This window comes from Canis lupus, chromosome 20 (genome assembly GCF_003254725.2).
Source record: "Canis lupus dingo isolate Sandy chromosome 20, ASM325472v2, whole genome shotgun sequence".
Lineage (NCBI taxonomy): Eukaryota > Metazoa > Chordata > Mammalia > Carnivora > Canidae > Canis > Canis lupus.
This window is the reverse complement of record NC_064262.1, coordinates 48,745,414-48,769,222: the sequence shown is the minus strand read 5'-3', so window position 1 is coordinate 48,769,222 and position 23,809 is coordinate 48,745,414. Positions and strand designations below refer to the sequence as shown.

General features: G+C 49.7%; 2 protein-coding genes across 3 annotated transcripts; both read left to right on the top strand.

The window, feature by feature from the left end:
- The first annotated feature begins 4,620 nt into the window (after positions 1-4,620).
- Positions 4,621-7,490, top strand: RLN3 (relaxin 3). The gene is made up of 2 exons (XM_025457767.3): positions 4,621-5,011; positions 6,719-7,490. The coding sequence occupies exons 1-2, from the start codon at positions 4,708-4,710 to the stop codon at positions 6,931-6,933; spliced, it is 519 nt and encodes a 172-aa protein (XP_025313552.1). The 5' UTR covers positions 4,621-4,707; the 3' UTR covers positions 6,934-7,490.
- Positions 7,491-7,708: 218 nt separating this feature from the next.
- On the top strand, positions 7,709-23,746 carry IL27RA (interleukin 27 receptor subunit alpha). Of its 2 annotated transcripts, XM_025457766.3 has the most exons (14): positions 7,709-7,862; positions 8,253-8,370; positions 11,434-11,591; positions 11,679-11,836; positions 12,603-12,762; positions 12,853-12,923; positions 15,347-15,530; positions 15,630-15,818; positions 18,316-18,417; positions 18,493-18,651; positions 21,989-22,114; positions 22,523-22,616; positions 22,785-22,878; positions 23,003-23,746. In XM_025457766.3, the coding sequence occupies exons 1-14, from the start codon at positions 7,751-7,753 to the stop codon at positions 23,258-23,260; spliced, it is 1,983 nt and encodes a 660-aa protein (XP_025313551.1). In that variant the 5' UTR covers positions 7,709-7,750; the 3' UTR covers positions 23,261-23,746. The 2 variants fall into 2 exon arrangements, with proteins under 2 accessions (XP_025313551.1, XP_048954318.1); XM_049098361.1 differs by lacking the exons at positions 7,709-7,862; positions 11,434-11,591.
- The last annotated feature ends 63 nt before the right edge of the window (positions 23,747-23,809 follow it).

Sequence of the window (23,809 nt, the reverse complement as noted above, 5' to 3'; positions counted from 1 at the left end):
AAAAAAAAAAAAGTTCCCGAGGGTTGGGATGTGGAGGTATCTTTGTGCAGGTTACATGCGACCCACTGCCCTTACTCTGTGCTATGCATGGTGCTGCATGCACCAACAACTGCGAATTTCACCAAAGTCCCCAAACAGCCCCATGAAGGAAATATGCTTATTAACCCCATCTTCCCAATGAACTCAGAGAAGTGCCAAGCCTTGCTCAAGGTCACGTGGGTACTGGAATTTGAATGCAGCTGTTTTGGGCTCAAAACTCTGATTCTGTGTGAGGCATAAATCAGTCAAAATCAGACAGGCAGCCGTTACTTTCTGGCATGATCTTTCCCAGCCGGCGAGTTAGGCACTGGGGATCTGGAGGAAAGGGCAGAAGGGTGCATCCCTGGAGAGTCGCTGGGAGAAGAGGAGATATGTGTGGGAGCGCATATTATTCATCAGCCCTTTCAAAGCAGTACAATCAGTAATGATTCCCACTTTCTGGAGCATTGCCTTGGCCCAAGATACCACAGGGGGCAACCGAGGTCAGGGGTTTGTCACAAAGAAAAGGACAAAGGAATAAAGTTCGAACCCAAAGGGAATGTGTCAGGTAGACATAACATTTAAAAAGCACTCACTGACTGCCACAGAATGTTTTAAGGTGCACTCATCGAATCTTCCCTATTTTACAGAGGAGAAAACCCAAGGTACAGAGAGGTTAAGTGACTCACCTATGGTCACACAGAAGGGAAGAGGCAGAGATGGGATTCCAACCCGCCTCAGCCCATCCCCAGAGCCCCTCTTGTTGTTTATTTAAATTGAGGTGAAAATGACATAACAGAAAATTAACTGTGTTAAAGTGAACAAGTCAGTGGCATATAGTATATTCACAATGTGCTACCACCGCCTCTGTCCGAGACATTTTCTTTTTTTTTTTTTTTTAAGATTTTATTTATTTATTCATGAGAGACACACAGAGAGAGGCAGAGACATAGACAGAGGGGGAAGCAGGCTCCTTGCAGGGAGCCGGATGTGGGACTCGATCCCAGGACCCTGGGATCACAACCCAAGCCAAAGGCAGATAGTGAACCACTGAGTCATCCAGGTGCCCCTGTCCAAAACATTTTCATTACCCCAAAGGGATATCCTGTGCTGATTACTACCCATTCTGTCCTCCTCCCAGCCCCTGGCTACCTCTAGTTTGTTTTGTTTTGTTTTTTATCCTCTATGGACCTGCTTTTTTGGGATATTTTAGGTCAACAAAATCATGTAATATGTGACATTCTGGCTCTGGCTTCTTTCACTCTACGTAATGTTTTCAAAGTTCACCCACATTGTAACATATATCAGAACTTCATTCCTTTTCATGACTGAATCCTATTCCATTGTAGGGATCTACCACATTTTGGTTATCCATTCATCTGTTGATGGGAATTTGGGTCTTTTCTGTTCTTTGGCTGTTGTGAATAGTGCTGCTATGAACACACGTGTACGTAAAACACTGAAATGGTGAACTTTATGTATAGGAACTTTACTCCAATATTTTATTTTATTTTATTAAAATATTTTTATTTTTTAAATATTAATTTTTAATTAAAAATTTAAATCTAATAAAATAATATTTTAATTATTTAAAATTTTATTTTTTAAATAATTAAAATATTTATTAAAATATTTTGTTTTGTTTTACTTAGATTTTATTTATTGATGGGGGTGGAGAGAGCAAGCAGGGGGAGAAGCAGAGGGAGAGGGACAAGCAGATGCTTTGCTGAGTGCCGAGCCCAACCTGGGGCTCCACCTCACCCCCTGGAGATCACAACTTGAGCCTAAACCAAGAGTCAGATGCTTAACTGATTGATCCACCCAGGCGCCCTTATCCCAGTATTTTTTTTTTATAGAATGCTATTGAGGTGCCTCAGTGGCAGTGGGTTAAGCATCTGCCTTCAGCACAGGTCATGATCCTGGAGTCCCTGGATGAGCCCCAAGTCAGGCTCCATGCTCACCAAGGAGTCTGCTTGAGATTCTCTCTCTCCCTCTCCATCTGCAGCCCTTCACCATGCACGCACTCTGTCTCTCTACAAAACAAAACACAAAACAAAACAAAACAAAAACCCTCTTAAAAAAAATAAAATAGGGCAGCCTGGGTGGCTCAGCGGTTTAGTGCCACCTTCAGCCCAGGGCCTGATCCTGAAGACCCGGGATCAAGTCCCACGTCAGGCTCCCTGCATGGAGCCTGTTTCTCCCTCTGCCTGTGTCTCTGCCTCTCTCTCTCTCTCTCTCTCTGTGTCTCTCGTGAATAAATAAAATATTTTTAAAAAATAAAATAAGGGGGATCCCTGGGTGGCTCAGCGGTTTGGCGCCTGCCTTCGGCCCAGGGGGTGATCCTGGAGTCCCGGGATCGAGTCCCACATCAGGCTCCCTGCATGGAGCCTGCTTCTGCCTCTGCCTGTGTCTCTGCCTCTCTCTCTCTCTCTGTCTGTCTCTCATGAATGAATAAATAAAATCTTTAAAAAATAATAAAATAAAATAAATAAAAGGAAACAGGATCTTCCCAGAGCCTCAAAATGTTTCATCTGAAGCATTTCTCAATTACTGTATTTTGAACATATGTCCACAGATTCTTCCAAATTCTCCCCTCCCAAAAGGTGGAGATTAACTCCTCTGTCTTGGGGGGAGGCTGGAAATGTTGTTTTCTGGACCCAGCCGTGGTTACAAAGTATGTTCAGTTTGTGTTCTCTTATGATCTGTGCACTTTTCCTTGTGTGTGTCATACTTTGATCAAAAGTTGAAATTGTTAGAATACAAAAGGAAAACAAAAAAAGGAAAGAAGATGAGACAAAGAACTATCTGTTTCAGAGATGCACGTGTTAGTGTTAGAGTTGTCACTAGAAGCAAAGCAGGAAGAACTCAAGGCAGGATGGCAGCCACCTCTGAGGGGAGGGCGCGGTTGTGACCAGAGAGGATGCACAGTAGGGGATGTCTGTGCTGCTGGCAACGTCCTACTTCCTGACCTGAGTGATGGTATCGTGGATGTCCTGTTTATGATTCTTTTCTCTGTCTCTCTCTCTCTTTCTCTCTTTTTTTTTAAATGATTTTATTTATTCATGAGAGACAGAGAGAGAGAGAGAGAGGCAGAGACACAGGCAGAGGGAGAAGCAGGCTCCATGCAGGGAGCCTGACGTGGGACTCGATCCCGGATCTCCAGGATCAGGCCCTGGGCTGAAGGCAGGCACTGAACCACTGAGCCACCCAGGGATCCCATGATTCTTTAAATTGCACATTCTAACAGTGTCCTGGAGCCAGCTGACACTGACTTGTGAGAACTGATGGTTAACTTGTTAGGACTTCCGTGACCACGCTGACATCACTTTGGTGCTTGAAATTGGCCAGAAACCAACAACTGCTACAAATTAGGGCCTTTTTTTCTTTTCTGGAGAACCCATTCGTCAATATTTCCCAGTTTCTCTATGTATATTAAACATTTTAATTTTATTTTTTTATTTATTTTTAAAGGTTTTACCTATTTATTCACGGGAGACACACACAGAGAGAGAGGCAGAGACACAGGCAGAGGGAGAAGCAGGCTCCATGCAGGGAGCCTGATGTGGGACTCGACCTCGGCACTCCAGAATCACACCCTGAGCCGACGGCAAGCACCAAACCACTGAGCCACCCAGGGATCCCCAATATTTTAATTTTTTAAGATTTTATTTTTTTTATTCATGAGAGACACAGAAAGAAAGACAGAGACATAGGAAGAGGGAGAAGCAGGTCCCCTGTGGAGAGGCTGATGTGGGACTCGATTCCAGGACCCCAGGATCACAACCTGAGCCAAAGGCAGATGCTCAACCACTGAGACCCCCAGGTGCCCCTAAATTAAACATTTAAAAATTATTATTATTTAATTGCAGTAAAATACACATAAAATTTACCATCTTAACCATTTTTAAGTGCCCGGTGGCATCCAGCACCATCCATCTCCAGAACTCTTCTCATCTTGTAAAACAAACTCTGTCCCCATAATAGGCTTTTTTTAATCCTCAAAATTTTCCCTTGTCGGGCATGGATTCTGGAACCAGATGCCCCTTTTGAATCCTCATCCTCTGCCCCCCGCCCCTGCCTTACTAGCTGAGCCTGGGGACCATGTGTCACCACTCTGTGCCTCAGTTTCCTTATAGGTAATATGGGGATAATCTTAGTCCTAATCTCCTAGTCCAGAGGCTTTCAAAGTGTGATTTCTGGACCACCGCAGCATCAGCACGGCCTGGAAATTTATTGTAAATGCAGATTCTCAGAGGCTCTGTAAATAGGGCCCAGCAATCTGTGTTTTAACAAGCCCTCCAGGAGATTCGGAGGCGTGCTCAAATTTGAGAATCATTTTCATAGGTTTAAGTAGATACAACAAACTTAGAGCAGTGCTTGACCTCGCAGCGCAAACCAGGGAAACACTCATTATCATTGCTAATATTCACAGAGGAGGTCCAGCCCTATGAGGGGGGCGGTATCTGGCTGTGCCCTCTCTTCCTATCTGGTGGGGTCTGGGTTCCTGGTCTCTGCTGAACTGAGACCTTCTCGCCCCTCTCTGTTGAAGATGACAGTGAGCTGGACCACGTCACCCCATCCCTGGTTAAAGGTTATCACTTGGTCCTGGAAACAGGAAAGGTCGGGGTGAGGAGGGCCATGCCGCCTCCCCTCTGCCGAAGGAGATAAGGGAGGTCACTCGCCTTCTCCATGACAGGTGCGGGGGAGCCAGGATGTATAAATGGGGGGCCAGGAGGCAGCAGCGACACAGACACCCAGGGGAGTTGCCTTGTCTCGCCCCACTTGCCAGGTGTTCTGTCCAGCATGGCCAAGCGCCCGCTGCTGCTGCTGCTAGCCGTGTGGGTACTGGCTGGGGAGCTGTGGCTGAGGGCTGAGGCCCGGCCATCACCCTACGGAGTGAAGCTCTGCGGCCGGGAATTCATCCGAGCAGTCATCTTCACCTGCGGAGGCTCCCGCTGGAGACGGTCTGACATCCTGACTCATGAAGCTCCAGGTGAGGCTGGGGGAGGTAGTGTGTAGGGGCAGGGGGTGGGCAGTGGATGGGACATGGGATGGTCCAAAGAGCAGGGGATGGAGATGAGATGAAGGGTGGGGACAGAAGAGTCCCTGTCCTACTACATGCAACTGGAGAAACATGCTCAAGTCTCAAAGCGGTGCCAAGGTGAGAGGAGCCAGTTAGCAGAGCTGGGATGGGGGTGGCAAGCCATCCACAGCCTCTAGTCGTCGGAGAACTGGCTACTATTTCTGGAGCACCTGCCGTGTGTGAGCCTGCCTTAAGCAAGGCTGCTCCTGGCACAACTCCTAGGTTGGGGGAGTAGGTGGGAGGTAGGATGCCATTTAGACACTGACGCTGAAGTGCTTTTCAACCACTATGTACAAGGTGGTATATTAGGCCAGATTTTGCCACCACCTAGCAGGTGACCCTGAATCTCTCAGGATGGTTAAGTGGCAACACAGTCAAAAACAGATTAGGACACCATCTAAGCTGGGCAGGGGGCTCAGCATGGGCTCAGCAGGGGGAATGGGGTCTAGTTTCATGAGATGCAACGGCCTGGCCAAAAACGACAACAAAAAAAAGAATAGAAAAAGGCTTTCATGATGATGATGATACATATACGGACCTGGAAGACACACTGCCTGGGTTCTAGTGGCAGCCCTACAACTTCATAGCTGCGTTTTCTTGTGCAAGTTAATCTACCAACCACTGCCTCGGTGTTCTCCTCTGGAAGATGGGAATGATAATAGCTGCACCCACCTCATGGGGTTGTCATTGTGAGGAATAAAGGAGTTAATGCACTAGATCCTTTAAATGCACCAGATCCTTTAGTATCTGGCACATAGTAAGTGCTCAGTAAAGGATCAGTGCTATTTTGAGTGCTTATGTGCCAGACACTGTTCTCAGCTTTTCTATGGGTATTGATTATCTCATCTACTCCATATAAAATAGAAGTTATTACTATCCCCACTTTTATTCATTCATGAAAGACACAGAGAGAGAGAGAGAAAGAAAGAGAGAGGCAGGCAGGGACACGGGCAGAGGAAGAAGCGGGCTGCATGCCAGGAGCCCGATGTGGGACTCAATCCCGGTCTTCAGAATCACTCCCTGGGCCAAAGGCAGGTGCTAAACCGCTGAGCCACCCCGGGATCCCCCATATCCTCACTTTTCAGAGAAGGAAACTGAGAGTCAGAGAAGTAAATTCATTTGCTCAGGATTATAATTCAGAGAGGCTGGACTGGTGCTTAGTTCAGCTCCCAAACGCATGTTCTTAACTATCAGGCTCTCAATAAATAAAGAGGAGGAGAAAAGAAATGACGAGAGAAAAGGCAAGCTCAATGAGGTTGAATAATCTGCCCATCAGAACTGGAGCCCAGGGGATCCCTGGGTGGTGCCTGCCTTTGGCCCCGGCGCGATCCTGGAGACCTGGGATCGAATCCCGTATGGGGCTCCCAGTGTATGGAGGCTGCTTCTGCCTATGTCTCTGCCTCTCTCTCTCTCTCTCTCTCTCTGTCTCTGTGACTATCATAAATAAATAAATTAAAAAAAAAAAAAAAAAAAGAACTGGAGCCCGGGCCGGAATGGAATAAAACTTTTGACCATGATGCAGCATCACAAGAATACAAGTAGCTGGGCCAGCCAGACTCTAGGTGTGACAGAAACTGAGCCCCAAGCACTAACTCTTTTCATGTTTCCCCTTCCCAGATGCAGACTCTGACACAGACAGTGAGCTGGATGAGGCTGTAGCCTCCAGCGAGTGGGTGGCCCTGACCAAGTACCCCCGGGCTTTCTATGAGGGCCAACCTGGCTGGCAGGGAATTCCGGGGGCTGTGCGTGGTGGCCGCGACGTCCTGGCCGGCCTCTCCAGCAACTGCTGCAAGTGGGGCTGCAGCAAGAGTGAAATCAGCAGCCTCTGCTAGACCAGTGTCTGGACTCTCCTGCATTCATTCATCAGCAAGTCAGAGGTCAGGCACTGTGCCCTTGGACACAGTCCCCCTCAATGACCCTGACCTTTGACCAGCCTATCCCGACCCTGAGAAACTGCCCCTACCTGGCCAGATGGGAACCTCTGATCCTGACCCCTTCCCTCTCCCCAGGCCATATCATGCCTTTGCCTGGTCTATACCGCACGCGGCTGCAACCGTGCCCCTACTTTACCCAAACTGGCTGCATCGCCAGACCTTTGCCCAAACTGATTCTCTGTTGCCCCCACCGTGGCCAAGACCACGGCGTCTCTGACCAGCCCAAATCGTGTCCCGGCTCCACTCCGGCCTTTGCCCACGCCTCTCTCCCAGCCTTCCAGCCCCTGCACCCCCACCCGCTGCGGACCCTAGAAGCCGTGGCGGGAGCCCTGGCTGGGTTCCCCGCACAGCCTGCGGTGGGAGGCCCGGCAGGGGTACGGATCAGGACCTTCTTCAACCCCGATAATAAAAGTTCCAGAAGACTTTGCAGCGTCTGTGCGCCGTCGCTGGGGGAGGAAGCGGAGGGGGGCGCACCAGTCCCCGCGGAGCTCGGCGGCGCCCCAGGCCGCGCCCCCCCGCGCCCGCGGCCCCCGCCTGCGCGGCCGCCTGGGACTTTCCGGCGCGGGGAGGGGGCGGGTCCCGGAGCGCAAGGTGCGGAGGCGGCGGGCAGGGGAGGGGCGCTTCCCGTCGCCGCTCGGGGCCGGAGCGAGGCGGGCGGCGCGGCGGCGCGGGGCCGGGCAGGGCCGGGCGGGACTGGCGGCGCGGCGGGGGCGCCATGCGGGCGGCCCGGGCGGCTGCCCCCCGGCCGCGGCCGACGCCGCTGCGGCTGCTGCCTGTGCTGCCTGTGCTGCCGCTGCTGCTGCTGTGCCACCGGACCCGGCCCCAGGGTGAGTGCGGGCCGCCCCCGCCGCAGCGCCGAGCCTCCCCGCGTGCACCGGCGGCCCGCACGCGCGAGACGCCGCCAGGCCCCGGGCGGGCCGAGAGCGGGGGCACCGGGGGACGGGGGTCGGCGGCGCGGGGGCAGCCGACGCCCGGGGCTGGGGTGGAGGCTCCGGGTGGTAACAGGATGTGGCTGGAAGAAAGGGAGGGGAGGAGTTCTGCCCCAAGCCCGGGGAGGGGTGCCCAGCGCCCCCTTCCTGCTGCTCACGCCCGGATGGGACCCCCGGATGGCCCCCCACCATGGGCAGAAGTTCAGCTTCTGGGATGCGCGGGATGGGGGAGTTGAGCCTTCTGCCCTGGGAACACCCCTCCACCCCCCACCCTGCCTCCCTCTCCAGACAGCCCTGGGCCACTGCAGTGCTATGGAGTTGGACCCTTGGGCGACCTGAACTGCTCGTGGGAAGCTCTCGGGGACCTGGGAGCCCCCTCCACGCTGCACCTCCAGAGCCAGAAGTAGTGAGTACAACCGGCCGACTTGGGGAAACTGAAGCTTTAGAGGGGTGGCCGCTCAGGTCCCAGCATACTCAGGTTGAGAGGACCCCAAGAGTTCTGCTCCTTAGCGCCCCCCCCCACCACTCTCAAGCCCTTCGATTCCAGGTTTCCACGTTTCCTTGCCGTGTGACCCTAGACCAGTCGCCTTCCCTCCCTGAGCCTCGCTGTCCTCCTCTATCAGAAGGCGGTAGTGAAGAAACCTGCCGCCAACCTTGGTTCTGAGGGTTCTGAGGATATGAGGAATTAGGCAGTGGTGAAGAGAAATTGCTTAATAATCTGAAGCTGTCTTTTATGGCTGTGTGACCTTAGGCAAGTAGCCTAACTTCTCAGCGTATAAAAAGATAATTTGGTAAAAAAAAAAAATTGGTATGGTGCCAGGGAGGCAGCAATGAAAGGCAGACGGAAGCCTGGCCCTCGAGGAGCCCATAGTCAAGGGGGAGACCTGGGTTCCTTCATGATGAATCGCAGCTGCAAACTCAAATTCATTTCAAATTTGGCTGAAGGAGGAGTAAAAGGGGCATTGAAAGGTGGGAACCACAGTGGGAGTGGGGGGAAGCTGGGTTTTTGTTTTTTTTTATTTTAACAATGGCAAAACGTAAAAGTTGCCATCTTTTTTTAAAAAAAGATTTTATTTATTTATTCATGAGAGACACAGAGAAAGAGGCAGTTTCCCCGTGGGGAGCCCGATGTGGGACTCGATTCCGGGACTCTGGGGTCACATCCTGAGCCAAAGACAGACGCTCAACCGCTGAGTCACCCAGGCGCCCCTGAAATTTACCATCTTTTTTTCTCAACCATTTTAAGTGCACAGTTCAGTGGCATTAAATACATTCACGTTGTTGTGCAACTGTCACCACCGTTCCTTTCCAGAGGGGCCTAGTTTTAATTGGCATAAGACAAAGGGGAGTCAGAGAACGTCCCCCCCTTTTTTTAATGAGATGAAATTCACATCACATAAAGCTAACCTATTTTAAAATGAACAATTCTTGGGATCCCTGGGTGGCGCAGCAGTTTAGCACCTGCCTTTGGCCCAGGGCGCGATCCTGGAGACCCGGGATCGAATCCCACATCGGGCTCCCGGTGCATGGAGCCTGCTTCTCCCTCTGCCTGTGTCTCTGCCTCTCTCTTTCTCTGTGACTATCATAAATTAAAAAAAAAAAAAAAAAAAAAAAGAACAATTCAGTAGTATTTGGTACATTCACAGTATTGTGCAGCCACCTCCTCTATCTAGTTCTAGAACATTCTCATCACCCCAAAAGGAAGTTCCATCCCTATTAACAGACACTGTATCATCATCCCCCCACCAGCCCTGGGAACCACCATACTGCTCTCTATGGATTTTCCTCTTCTATGGATTTGCCTATAAATGGAATCCTAGGAAATGCAGCCTTTTGCATGTGGCTTCTCTCATCTAGCATATTTTTAAGTTTCATCCACGTTGTAGCAGGAATCTGAACACAATTCCCTTTATGGCTGAGTAATAACTCCACTATATGGATCTACTGCATTTTGTGTTTGTGTACCCATTCATCTATTGGTGAACATTTGGGTTGCTTTCTTCATCTTTTGGCGGTCGTGACTAGCACTGTTAGGAACATACATATACAAGTCTTGAGTCGCTGTTTTCAGTTCTTTGGGGGTCTATGCTTGGGAGGGGAATTGCTGGGTCCTATAGCCATTCTGTGTTTAACTTTTTGGGGAACTGCCAAACTGTTTTCTGCTGCAGTGGTACCATTTTTTACCTTCCCACCCGCCGGGTACCAGGGCTACAGTTTCTCCACATCTTCACCAACACCTGCATTTTTGTTGTTACTGCTGTTTTATGAAGGCCTTGTTTGGAACCTTTGAAATCTAATCCTTTAGGATATCCTTCACGGTGCTCTCTGTCACCCACATCTGGTCTGTCAGCAAGCCTGGCCGGCTCCACCTTCTACATTATCCAGATTCAGGCACTCTCTACATCCTGGGCAGGCACTCTGGTCCAGCCCCCACCATGGTGGCTAGCTGGCCAAGGTGGTGCAGTGGTCACTTCCTTCTGGGACCCTGGCTGGCACCCTCAGGCCCACAGTCTGTTCTGCATCACAGCAGCCAGGGGGCGCCTGTGAGCATTTGCGGCCGGGACCATCTCTCCTTAGCTCTCTGCCTTCCCCTGGGCTCCCACCTCACTCAGGGTAAAAGCCCAAGTCATTCTTGTGGCCCCCCCAGGCCCCGCACAATCTGCTTGTCACCTCCCTGCCTCACCTCCTCACACTTCCCCCTCACTCATTCCTCTCCTGCCATGCGGGCCTCCTCCTTGCTATTCCTCAAACACACCAGTCAGCCCACTTAAAGGCCTTTGCTTCCTCCTGAAATGCACCCCCCCCCCCCCCCCCCCCGCATCCTGCAGGGCTCTGTCCTCATGTCCTTCGGGCTTTTGTGCAATGGTCTCCGCATCTGAGAGATCTCTGCTGAGCACCCTCCCCAAAATAGCACTGTCGTGCCTCACCACATCATCACACTGCATCCTCTTCACCCCATGACTGCCCTTTCTGTCACTCACACCGCCAGCAATTATATACTCACGTGTTCCTCGTCTGCCTCCTGCGCTGGAAGAGCAGCTCCCGAGAGCAAGGTCCTCGCTTGCTTCGATCTTAGTGCTATCCCCAGCTTCGACCAGACGGCCTGACACAGTATATATTTGCTGACAGAATAGTTGCATAAGTGTAAATGTGCATACATATAAGTAGGTGTGGATAAACACAACATGCGATGCTCACGTAACGTGTATTGGGCGCCCAGTGCTGTTCTAAGCACTTTTCAGTCATTATCTCATTGATTACCCTCATTCTTTTGTCCTTCAGCTAGTATTTCTGTCACCCTCATTTTATAGACGAGGAAACAGACAGAGAGAAGCTAAGTCACTTGTTCAAGGCCACACAGCTTTGAAGCAGCAGAGCTGGGATTTGAACGCAGGCAGATGAGTTCTCATTATGGCTCCAGGTCCAACCGGATACACCCCCCCTCCCATGCCCACATTTCTCCTCACAGCCATTCCAACAGAACGTGGACTGTGGCAGTGCCTGCCGGGCAGAGCTGGGTGACCATTCCACGGGAACAGCTTACCATGTCTGATGAACTGCTTGTCTGGGGTACCAAGGCAGGCCAGCCTCTCTGGCCCCCTGTCTTCGTGAACCTGGAAACCCGAAGTAACAGGCGGGATGGGGGGTGTGCTGTATGTGGGGTGGGTGGTCCTGGAGGCCCCGGCTCAATGCATCTGGCCTCCCCTTCCTCAGTGAAGCCAGATGCCCCCCGGCTGCACCCTGATGTGGACTTTTCGGAGGATGACCCCCTGGAGGCCACTGTCCAGTGGGCCCCGCCTGTGTGGCCACCCCATAAGGTCCTGGTCTGTCAGTTCTACTATCGAAGATGCCAGGGGACAACCTGGACCCTGGTGAGTGTCAGGGGCCCCCTTTCCCCCACTGTATTCCAGGGAGGGCCCAGGGTATCATCCCCAAATCAAAGACCCAGCCCAGAGAGCCACTGAGAGCCCCTTTCTTATTTGCCCTATGAGTCTGTCCATATCTCACACAAAAGGCCTGTACATGCATCTCGTTCAACTAAAAAAAAAAAAAAAAAAAAAAAAACCCACCCCAATAATCTAAAATTTCATGCAGGTCCCAATCCACATTCCACTTGGAATTTATGAGAAACTCAGTAAACTTCCTCTAACATTTTTGTGCATGAATAGAAGTCCTCAAATAGCTTACCTTAACCTTAAAATAATGATCGAAGACATTTAGAGAGCATCTGCTGTGTGCCAGACACTGTTCTAGGCTCTTTATTGAACCCTTACAAGAACTCTTTGAAGTAGGTGCATTTTATACCTACCCATTTTATGGATGAGGAGCAAGGCTTGGTTTAAATAAACACCCAATGGCTCAGGGGTTTAGCGCTGCCTTCAGCCCAGGGCGTGATCCTGGAGACCCGGGATCAAGTCCCACGTCGGGCTCCCTGTATGGAGCCTGCTTCTCCCTCTGCCTGTGTCTCTGCCTCTCTTTCTCACTGTGACTCTCATGAATAAATAAATAAAATCTTTTTTCCTATGTTCTTGGAACCCCCATGGTCTTGGACAAAGCAGTTGGACCCTGCTGACATATCAGGTCAAATACTCTCAACTCAGTTCTTAGCTTCATTGCTCTTTCCTCTCTATCCCCCAGTTGGAACCAGAAGTAAAGTCCATACCCCTGACTCCTATTGAGATCCAGGACCTGGAGCTGGCCACAGGCTATGAGGTGTTTGGTCGTTGCCGAATGGAGAAAGAAGAGGATCTGTGGAGCGATTGGAGCCCCATTTTGTCCTTACAGACACTACCCTCTGGTGAGAATCTCCAGGCTTTGCCCCTCCACCCTCTCCTCTCCTGGCAGTCTGTACCCCTCTCATTTGTACCCCTTCCCTCATCCTTGACAGCTCCAAAAGATGTATGGATATCAGGGAACCCCTGTGCACCAGGCAGACAAGAATGGCTGCTTCTGTGGAAGGTGAGCTATAGTGATCAGTTTCATTTTTCTGCACATGTCAGAAGCCCCAGATAACCATATAAACAAGGCAATGGTTTCAATGCTGCCTTCTTGAGGTGGTTTCAAGGCTTCAGGAGGGGTCACTCAGAGAGGTCCTAGCATAGTGCAAAGCACAGAGCAAGCCTCCACCAATGTCAGCTACTTCTAGGAGACCTGAGCTGAGACATGAAGGTGGGTGCAGGTGTTCCAGACAGAGGGGAACAGCAGGTGCAAAGGTTTGAAAGCAAGACTAAGCTCAGCTCCATAAAATACAGCACAGCGTGCCAGGACTTGGATGCTTGTATCAAAATGGCATTAAGCTGGGGCGCCTTGGCTGGCTCAGTCGGTTGAGAGTCTGCCTTCAGCTCAGGTTGTAATCTTTGGGGTCCTAGGATCAAACCCCGCATCAGGCTCTCTGCTCAGAGGCGAGTCTGCTTCTCCCTCTGCCTCTCCCTTTATGATCTTGCTCTCTCTCAAATAAATAAATAGAATATTTAAAAAAATGGCATTAGGAGATGATAGGCAATGATGCAACCATCCTCATTGATCCAACTCTGTTGAGCATCTGCTATGTTTCAGGTGTTCCAGGTCCCTGGCTCACAGTAAATATGGCAAGGGACAAAACAGGGATCCCTGGGTGGCGCAGCGGTTTAGCACCTGCCTTTGGCCCAGGGCGCGATCCTGGAGACCCAGGATCGAATCCCATGTCAGGCTCCCGGTGCGTGGAGCCTGCTTCTCCCTCTGCCTATGTCTCTGCCTCTCTCGCTCTCTTTCTCTCTGTGACTATCATAAATAAATGAAAAAAAAAAAAAAAAGGGACAAAACAAAAGGGCCCATCTCTTTGCCCACACAAGCTGATAGTAATTTTAACCACACATAACACAGAGCTCTTCCTACATACCAGGTGCTAGCCTACATGCTCATTTATATTAACTGACTTTACAGATAAGGAAAATGAGACACAGAGGTTGCTTCAGACCACACAACTGGTAAGGGGCAGAGCTGATATTCCTTGCTTTCAAACAGCAATTCACAGCCTCAGTGTCTCTATATCATAACACATCCTTGTTTTTTTTTTTTTCATAACACATCCTTGTACTATACTGAAATGAAATACATAGATAACCCTTGTATACTCATGTTTTTAAAAATATATGACAGAGTGTTCTAATTGTAATATTCTGTAGAAGATAAAGGGAAAATAAGGTAACTGCATATGGCAATTATGTCACCAATATGAGATGAGCACTAAATCTGTATGTACCTAATAATATGGCTTTAAAATATAGAGAGCAAAAATTGACAGAACTACAAGGAGAAATATATGAATCTGCAACCAATGTAGGAGATTTTAATGCACCCCCATCAATAATTTCATAATAGATAGAAACCAAGTCAAGATCTAGACTATTTGAACATGTGGTTAACAAACAGCCTAATGGACTCACATAGGAAATGTCAGAACCCTTTCTTCCGTGTACAATTAGGGCATTTATCAAAGTCAGCTGCATGCCAGGCCATAGAGCCAGTTTCCAGGGACTTCAAAGGGGTGAGGTGATGCAGGGCAATTAAAGAATTCTCTAAATAGAACACAGATTGTGCTAGGAATTGATCATAAAAACTGCCTAGAAAGTCCCTATATATTCTGAATATTTAAATATTCAGTGAGTATTGGGGCTCCTGGGTGACTCAGTGGTTGAGCATCTGCCTTGGCTCAGGTCATGATCCCAGGGTTCTAGGATTGAGTCCCGCATCAAGCTCCCCACAGGAAGCGTGCTTCTCCCTCTGCCTGTGTCTCTGCCTCTCTGTGTGTCTCTCATGAATAAATAAATAAAATCTAAAAAAAAAAAATTCAGTGAGTATTAAAACCAGTCCTCCCCAACAAAGATTTTGTCTTAGGAGTTTGTTTCCAGGATCAGTTAACATTATTAGAATATTCATCTACAAAAGTTTTTCCTCTATACAACAGCAAGAATTTTGAAATCCCAAAGAATTGCACAGGACACAGATTAGGATGAGGCGAATAAGGCAGGCTCATGCAAGTGCAGGGTCAGATCCCATCTGTACTTAAAATCTTGAAATTTGGTTTGTCATGGGTTGTTTGGCTTTAATTTTGATTGATTAAAATATAATTTCTCTTAATTTACTGGGTTTTTTATATCCTCCCTTTTAACTTTTGCATCTAAGGGGAGTACCTCACTCATTTCCCTTTCGTTTTGGTCCTGGAACTGTATTATCATGTCACCTCTGCCACTGAGCACCCCCTCAGTCTTATTTTCTTCACCTGCAAAGTGGAGCCAACAGAAATATTTCACTGACTGTTTTTCCAGGTGGACCCCACTGAGATATGCAGTGTGTGCCTGATAAATGGAAGATACTAACCCTTTCTTCCTCTCATCCCTCAGGACCGGGGGCACTGCATGCAGATGAACTATAAAGTCTGGTTCCAGGTCAAAGATCAGGAGCTGATCCAGAAGACGGCTCCCTGCTGCAACCTTTTCATCCCCACCCAGGCAGAGTGGGTCGGGGTGTCTGCTGTCAATGCCACAAGCTGGGAGCCTCTCACCAACCTTTCTTTGGCCTGCTTGGGTAAGAGGCTGTGATTTCCTCTGAGCAGTGATCGGACTCCCTGGGACGGAGGCGAGGACTCCCCAAGTGGACAGCTCAGACTTCTCCTCCCCCATCTAGGTCCAGATTTTGCCCCTCATGACGTGGTGGTCAGCAGCATTCCTGGGAGGACAGAGCTGCTGGTGACTTGGCAGCGGGGGCCTGGGGAGTTACAGGAGCACGTGGTGGACTGGGCTCGAGACGGTGATCCCTTGGAGAACCTCAGCTGGGTCCGGCTTCCCCCTGAGAACCTCAGTGTTCTGTTGCCAGGTGAGGCTCTGGGACACCTGGGTTCCCATCCCAGCTATTGCAGAGCAGACTGTGAGTCCACCTGCAGGAAAGAATGTTATGGCTGAAGTGTCACTAATTCATGCAAGCAGTGTTCATTGACCACTCACTATGTGCTAGGCCATGTTCTAGACACTGGTATGCGGCGACAGCAGCTGATGTCTACTGGCATTTGCCATCAGCATTAAATTATTCAAACTTCTTGGGATCCCTGGGTGGCGCAGTGGTTTGGCGCCTGCCTTTGGCCCAGGGCGCGATCCTGGAGACCCGGGATCGAATCCCACGTCGGGCTCCCGGTGCATGGAGCCTGCTTCTCCCTCTGCCTGTGTCTCTGCCTCTCTCTCTCTCTCTCTCTCTGTGTGACTCTCATAAATAAATAAAAATTTAAAAAAAAAAAAAAAAAAAAAAAAAAAAAAAAAAAAAAAAAAAATTATTCAAACTTCCTTATAAAGTAGGTTTCTGTTATTATCATACTTGAGGTATAGATGAAGATAAAGGCCCAGGAAGGTTAAGCAACTTGCCTGAGGCCACACAGCAAGTAGGTGGTAGAACCAGGATTTGTTTTTTTTTTGTTTTTAAGATTTTATTTATTTATTCATGAGACATACAAAGAGAGAGAGAGAGAGAGGCAGAGACACAGGCAGAGGGAGAAGCAGGCTCCACGCAGGGAGCCCGATGTGGGACTCGATCCTGGGACCCCAGGATCACACCCTGGGCCAAAGGCAAGCGCTAAACCGCTGAGCCACCCAGGGATCCCCATAGAACCAGAATTTGAACCACATAATCAGGCCTCTGAAGCCAGACCCTGAGCCATCACACCTCTCTCTCTCTTTCTCTCTCTCTCTCTCTCTCTCTCATGGAGTTGACCTCCTTGTGGGATGAGCAGCCCAGTGAAACAAACAGCAACAAAACAAGTACATTACAAGTAATGTAATTGGAGAAAAAAATAAAACGGCAAAGGAGAGGAGGGAGGATTGCTATTTTAGAAAGGAAGATTAGAAAAGGTTCCTGGAAGGGGATCCCTGGGTGGCGCAGCGGTTTGGCGCCTGCCTTTGGCCCAGGGCGCGATCCTGGAGACCCGGGATCGAATCCCACATCGGGCTCTCGGTGCATGGAGCCTGCTTCTCCCTCTGCCTGTGTCTCTGCCTCTCTCTCTCTCTCTGTGTGACTATCATAAATAAATAAAAATTAAAAAAAAAAATTTAAAAAAAAAAAAAAAAGAAAAGGTTCCTGGAAAAGCCGCATTTGAACCAAGACCTGAAGGAGGTGAGAGAGGGTGCTATGAGGATGTCCGAGGGAAAAGCAAGAGGGAACAGACAGTGCAAAGGCCCAGGGGACAGGAATGTGCCAGATGTGTTAGCAGAACAGCAAGGAGGCCCACATGGCTGGAGTGGAGTGAGTGAGGCGGAGAGTGGGAGGAGGTGAGGGCAGGGAGGTTGAGGACAAGGAGATTGTGCAGGACCTGGTGAACCTCAAGAGAGACTTGGGCTTTTGGTCTGAGTGAGGTAGGAGCCATGGAGAGTTCTGAGCAGAGGAGGGATATGCCCTGGCTCAGTTGTCTACAGGTGCTCTCTGGCTGCTCTTGGGAGGAATAGACTGGAAAAGGGGTGAGGACCATACCAGATGGGAACTGAGAAGGGGAGACAAGCAGGTTCTGATTGGAGGTCCTGGGGCAGAATTTTGGGGATCCATTTGGATATGTTGTGTTGGAGATGTTCATCCAAATGGAGCTGTCCATGAGGCTGTTGGATATTCAGGTCTGGAGGCTTTCAGTGAGTTCTGGCTGGGGTGTGGCATCGGGGAGCCCATTCTTGCTGTAAAGGACTTGGGAGAGCATGAGAAGGTATTGAGTGGAACATTTAGGAAGAAGGAACCCTGATTCTAGACAATTCCCATTTGGGGAAGGCCTGGCAGCAGCAGTAGGTCTTGAGAAGGGACTTCAGGAGTCTCACCCACCATGATGGGTGGTGTCAGGGCCCCACCTGTAGCCTGGTTTGAGCATCTCTCAGCCTCTGGCACCTGCATTTCCTGGCCTGAAGGTGCTCTCTGGTCACTGAAGCATTTTGCCTGTCTGAGCAGCAGGCTGGACGTGCTGGTGAATGGAGTTGCCTCAGATACAGCTCACGAATTACTAGTAAGAATTGGTGGATAAATACCCCAGATTCCTCCCTCCTTGGATGGGATGGCTCGCTAGGCTGATGCTCTCTGCTGCCCCCCTGAGGTCAGCAGTGGGATCGCGTTTCCATTGCCTCCATTGGGAACGTGTTCTCATTTACCCGCTGCCTTTCCGCCCCTGGTTAGCTCACTTCCCAGCTGCCCTGTTGGCATTGTGTGGGGTTACCACCCAGAAAAATTGCCATTCCCCAGATATTTATCTCAGCATGTCCTTCAGGAGACACAAATGAAGATGCCTATCAAGTAGGAAATGAGCAGGGGAGGGAAAGCCAACTCTAACTGTCTTTGCTCCTCCACCGACCAGGGAATTTTGAAGAAGGGGTCCCCTACCGAATCACAGTGACAGCAGTCTCTCCTTGGGGCTTGGCCCCTGCCCCCTCAGTCTGGAGGTTCAGAGAGGAACTGAGTAAGTGGTAGAGCTGGGGAATGGGGGAGCCCCCTGGAACCCCGGCAGGCCTTGACCTATTGGCTTTCTCCCCAGCACCCCTAGCAGGGCCAGTGCTTTGGCGACTCCAGGATGCCCCCCCAGGGACCCCTGCCATAGCATGGGGAGAGGTCCCAAGGCACCAGCTCAGGGGCCATCTCACCCACTACACCTTGTGTGCACAGAGCGGGACCAGGCCTTCTGTCTGCGTGAACGGTGAGTTTCACGGCCTCTTGCCCCCTGCTCCGAGCTCCCACAAGACCCACCCATCAGTCTACCTCACCCTTGTCCCCAGGTTGGCCTCTTTTGGTTCCTTCTCAGTCCCTGGGAAAGTCTGGGATGGCATCTGTTCCCTAGTGAACAATAACCCTGGTGGCTATCATTATAATGGACTGTCATTTGACTATTAAAAGTGAAGACTTGGATCTATATTTATTGACATTGAAAGATGCCTGTCATGTTTTATTAAATGAAAAAGATAAAAAGAGGGCAAAACTCCTCGAGATGGTTCCATTTGTATAAAATAAACCTGGTGTCAAGCAAAGCAGAGACACAAATGTGAAAAGGAATTGTCCACAGTGTCAACAGGATTGCAGGATTGTGTATGATTTATATTTCTTTAACATACCTTTGGGTATAGGCTACATTTTTACTCTGGGCATAAATTCCTTTTTAAAAATGCCTTTATTACCCTTTTTCTCCCTAATTACAAAAGTTAACTGTGATTATTGCCATAGCTGACCCATTAAAGGAATAGGTCATCTAGAATATCATATCAGCATTCTTGAGGTGCCTTGGGGGCTCAGTTGGCTGGGCACCCAACTCTTGATTTTGTTTGTTTGTTTTTTTTTAAGATTTTATTTATTTATGAGAGAGAGAGAGAGGCAGAGTCACAGGCAGAGGGAGAAGCAGGCTCCATGCAGGGAGCCTGACTTGGGACTTGATCCCAGGTCCCCAGGATCAGGCCCTGGGCTGAAGGCAGCACTAAACCACTGAGCCACCCGGGCTGCCCCAACTCTTGATTTTGGCTCAGGTTACGGTATCAGGGTTGTGGAATTGAGCCCCATATCAGGCTCTCTGCTTGCTATTCTCCCCCTGCCTTGCTTCTCTCTCTTTTTCTCAAATAAGTAAATAAATCTTAAAAAAAAAAAAGAGAGAGAGAGGCACCTGGGTGGCTCAGTTAAGCATCTGCCTTCGGCTCAGGTCATCATCTCAGGGTCCTAGGATCCAGCCGTGCTGTGGCAAGGGGCAGGGTGTCCCTGCTCAGAGGGGACTCTGTTTCTCCTCCTACTTTGCTCTTGCATTCTCGCTCACTCTTTTGCTCTCTCTCTCTGTCTTAAATAAATAAATAAAATCTTTAAAAAAAAACAGATTATCAGCATTCTCATAATTTTACTGACACTGATAATGCAGATTCCACATTTTTCCATCCATTTATTTTTTTTTTTAAGATTTTATTTATTTATTAATAGACACAGAGAGAGAGAGGCAGAGACACAGACAGAGGGAGAAGCAGGCTCCACGCAGGGAGCCTGATGTGGGACTTGATCCCTGGTCCCCAGGATCACACCCCAGGCTGCAGGCGGCGCCAAACCGCTGCACCACCGGGGCTGCCCTCCATCTATTTTTTTAAAGATTTTATTTATTTATTCATGAGAGACACAGAGAAAGAGGCAGAGACATAGGCAGAAGGAGAGGCAGGCTCCCCATGGGAAGCCCAATGTGGGACTCAGTCCCAGGACCCTGGGATCATGACCTGAGCCGAAGGCAGACGCTCAACCGCTGAGCCACCCAGGCACCTCTTCAATCCATTGAGATATAGGAGTTGTGTTCTTTAAAGATTTTTAACTTTGTATTATAGAAAATTCAAGCACATACAAAAGTAGAGAGGCTAGTATAACAAACCCTGATGTGCCCACCACAAGGTGTCAACAGTTACCTGCTTTCTGCCAGTCTTTCATTATATCCCTTGCGCTTTTTTCTAATCTTTGGTGTCACTTTACCCAACTACATCAGTGCTTAAGCATTTATCTCTAACTGATAAAGCCTATTTTTTAACATAATTACTTTGCCATGATTGCTCCTTACAAAAAGTATATGTTGATCATTGGATTAAATTTTTTACTTGTATTTATTTTTAAGGATTTAATTTCATTTATTTGAGAGAGAGAGAGAGAGAGAGAGAGCAAGCATGAGCCAGGGTGGGGGCGAGGGGACAGAAGGAGAGGAAGAAGCAGACCCCTCACTGAGTGCAGAGCCAGAGGAGGGGCTCGATCCCAGGACCCCAGGATCATGACCTGAGTCAAAGTCTCAGGCTTAACCGACTGAGCCACCAGGTGCCCCATTTTTTTAGATTAAAGTTTTCATGCATATCTATATTATATATACATTTATTATTATTATTATTTATTATTATTATTATTTTAGAGAAGGAGAAGAAGAGAGAATCTTAAGTAGACTCCATGCCTGGAGCAGAGCCCAGCATGGGGCTCAGTCTCATGATACTGAGATCATAACCTGAGCTGAAATCAAGAGTCAGATGCTTAACCAACTGAGCCACCCAGGCACCCCGGTATTATTATTTTTAAAAAAGGACCATGTTATAGACTATAGTTTGGCCCCTCAATCTCTTATCCCTGTGATGTTTTGCAACTTCCTTTATTTCACCTGCTGATTTAGCTTGGACATCTTTCTATGGCAATATAGCTCGATCAGTGTTCCTATCTCCCCCAATCCTACAACAAACCAAAAGCTTCTTCCTCTTTCAGCTTAAAAACAAAAAAGAGGGGGATCCCTGGGTGGCTCAGTGGTTGGGCGCCTACCTTTGGCCCAGGGCGTGATTCTGGAGTCCTGGGATCACGTCCCGCGTCGGGCTCCCCGCATGGAGCCTGCTTCTCCCTCTCCCTCTGCCTCTCTCTCTCTCTCTTTCTCTGTCTCTCATGAATAAATAAATAAAATCTTTAGGATAAAAGAAAACAAAAAAGAGCAGTTTAGTAAAAAAAAAGTAAATATAGTTCTGAGAGGTGTATGTCTTCCCATCATCTAAAGAGAATCTCCATTCACTGGGTTAATGTGCAGGTGGGGGATATGCTCATTTATTCTTTTATTTATTCGAATATATATCATTTTTAAAAAATATTTATTTATTCATGAGAGACAGAGAGAGAGAGAGGCAGAGACATAGGCAGAAGGAGACGCAGGCTCCCCACTGGAAGCCCGATGTGGGACTCAATCCCAGGACCCCGGGATCACAACCTGAGCCAAAGGCAGATGCTCAACCACTGAACCACTCAGGTGCCCCTGAATATATATCATTTTTGACTGCTTTCTGTGTGCCAGGCACTGATCCCGGTGCTGGGAACACGGCCTTTGTGGAGCTAACTTTGTAACAGTCAGGGAACATCTCACTGAGGAAGTGAAATTTGGCAAGACCTGAAGGTGGGAGCCAAGTGGATATCCAGGGAGAATGTTGCAGACAGATAAAGGAAGCACATGCAAAGGCCCTGAGGTAGGACTTGACTGCCTCTGCAACCTCTCTGGGTGTGTCCTTCAGTGAGTGGCAGCACCCAGAACATCACCTTGCCCGACCTTCAATGGGGTCCTTGTGAGCTGTGGGTGACCGCATCCACCATCGCAGGACAGGGGCCACCTGGTCCCAGCCTCCGGCTTCACCTACCAGGTAGGGGGTTTGGGGTGGGTCTGCCATGGGAGGGGGTCTGCTCCCTTTGGAAATAGGGGTTTCAGTGAGTGAGCAACCTTTTGATGTGGGGGTGGTTATTGGTGACGCCTCCAGGGCACTCTGACCCTGCTAAATGGATCATTGGGCTGTCTGTGTCTCTGACCCTTTCACCTGCCTCTGACCTTGACTTATCACCAGCGACTGTTTTGTTTTATTCACCAGCTGCACTCTCACCCCAAGATCTCCCAGCCCTTGGCCCCTACCCACCCATAAACCCCGCCTATTTACCTGCCTCCCTCATCCAAGCCCTGCCCCATCCTTTTTTTTTTTTTCCTGCCCCATCTTTGACCCTTACCTGATCCCTCCCCATCCCTGGTGTCCAAATGTTCTTCTGCCCCTCTGCCTCAGATAACACCCTGAAGTGGAAAGTCCTGCCAGGTGTCCTTCTCCTGTGGGGTTTGTTCCTGATGGTCTGTGTTATGAGCCTAGCCACTTCTGGAAGGTGAGGCTGTCAGACGTGTGGGTGTCTGCCCAGGAGGGCAGCTGGACACTAGCTAAGCTTTGGTTGGGGGAGGTGGGGAGAAGTGAGGGGACACCTCAGGGCTGTGTGACACTCCTGGGCATGGGTATCAGGTCACCCGGATTCCCAACCCTGTTACCCACTTGCCAGGTGCGTCCACCTCCGGCACAAGGTACTGCCCCGCTGGGTCTGGGAGAAGATTCCTGATCCTGCCAATAGCAATTTTGGCCAGCCCCACATGGAGGTGAGCAGAAAGGCTGACCTGCCTGGGCCCTCTGGGAGGTTGGCGAATGCGGGGACAGCAGGGAGTGGGTGGGAGCAGGTCTGGGAGAATGGGGGTCAGAATCCCTGTCTCTTCTCTCCCCCAGGAGGTGGTGCCTCCGGCTCAGACCCCCGGGGACTTCCCCATCCTGAAAGTGGAAGACATGGAGCCACTACAGGTTATAGAGCCCCCCCAGGCCTCCACCCAGCTTGACTCTGGGTATGAGAAACACTTCCTGCCCACCCCCGAGGAGCTAGGCCTTCTGGGCCCACCCCCAGGTCCCAAGTTCTGGCCTGAACCCACCCCAAGCCAGGAGAGGGGTGCCCATTTGACAGATGAAGACACTGAGGCTCAGAGAGGCTGAGTCACTTGCCTGAGGACACCTGGCCAGGAAGAACCGGCTGAAGGACCCCTATAGAGAAGGGCCTGGCCCTACCGGGAATAAAATAAATGAACATGGACGGATGAGGGAGCAAAGGCAAATGTATGAAATCCAGAGTGGCAGCTGCCTCCCCAGATCTGTCCTGCTGCTATAACAGAACCATAGCGGGTTGTATCCGCTGCTGCACCTGCAGCCAGGTGTGGCCACGGACCAAGTTCTCGCCAACGGAACGTGTGTAGACGTGCCACGTGCTGATGCCCAGATGGGGTCGGAGCTCCTCCATGTCCTCTCCCCTCGCTCCCTGCGAGCTGGAACATCACCGAGCTGCAACATCACCGTGCCTGTGAGCCAGCTCGAATCCTAACGAAGGGGAATGTGGAGCAAGAAGTGGAAAAGGAACCTCCATCCCCAAGTGACTGCATGACTCAGAGCCACCCTGAGAAATAAACTTTTATGTTTTTATAGCTACTGTGGCTTGGGTACCTCTTACAGCAGCCGTGTCTGGACTCACACCAAGTCCATCTTTGATTG

Coding starts and splice junctions, on each gene's coding strand:
- RLN3 (XM_025457767.3), top strand. CDS start 4,708: ATGACAGGTGCGGGGGAGCCAGGATGTATAAATGGGGGGCCAGGAGGC. Junction 5,012..6,718: donor CCTGACTCATGAAGCTCCAG/GTGAGGCTGGGG, acceptor TCCCCTTCCCAG/ATGCAGACTCTGACACAGAC.
- IL27RA (XM_025457766.3), top strand. CDS start 7,751: ATGCGGGCGGCCCGGGCGGCTGCCCCCCGGCCGCGGCCGACGCCGCTG. Junction 11,837..12,602: donor AGGGGACAACCTGGACCCTG/GTGAGTGTCAGG, acceptor TCTATCCCCCAG/TTGGAACCAGAAGTAAAGTC. Junction 22,879..23,002: donor TTGGCCAGCCCCACATGGAG/GTGAGCAGAAAG, acceptor TCTCTCCCCCAG/GAGGTGGTGCCTCCGGCTCA.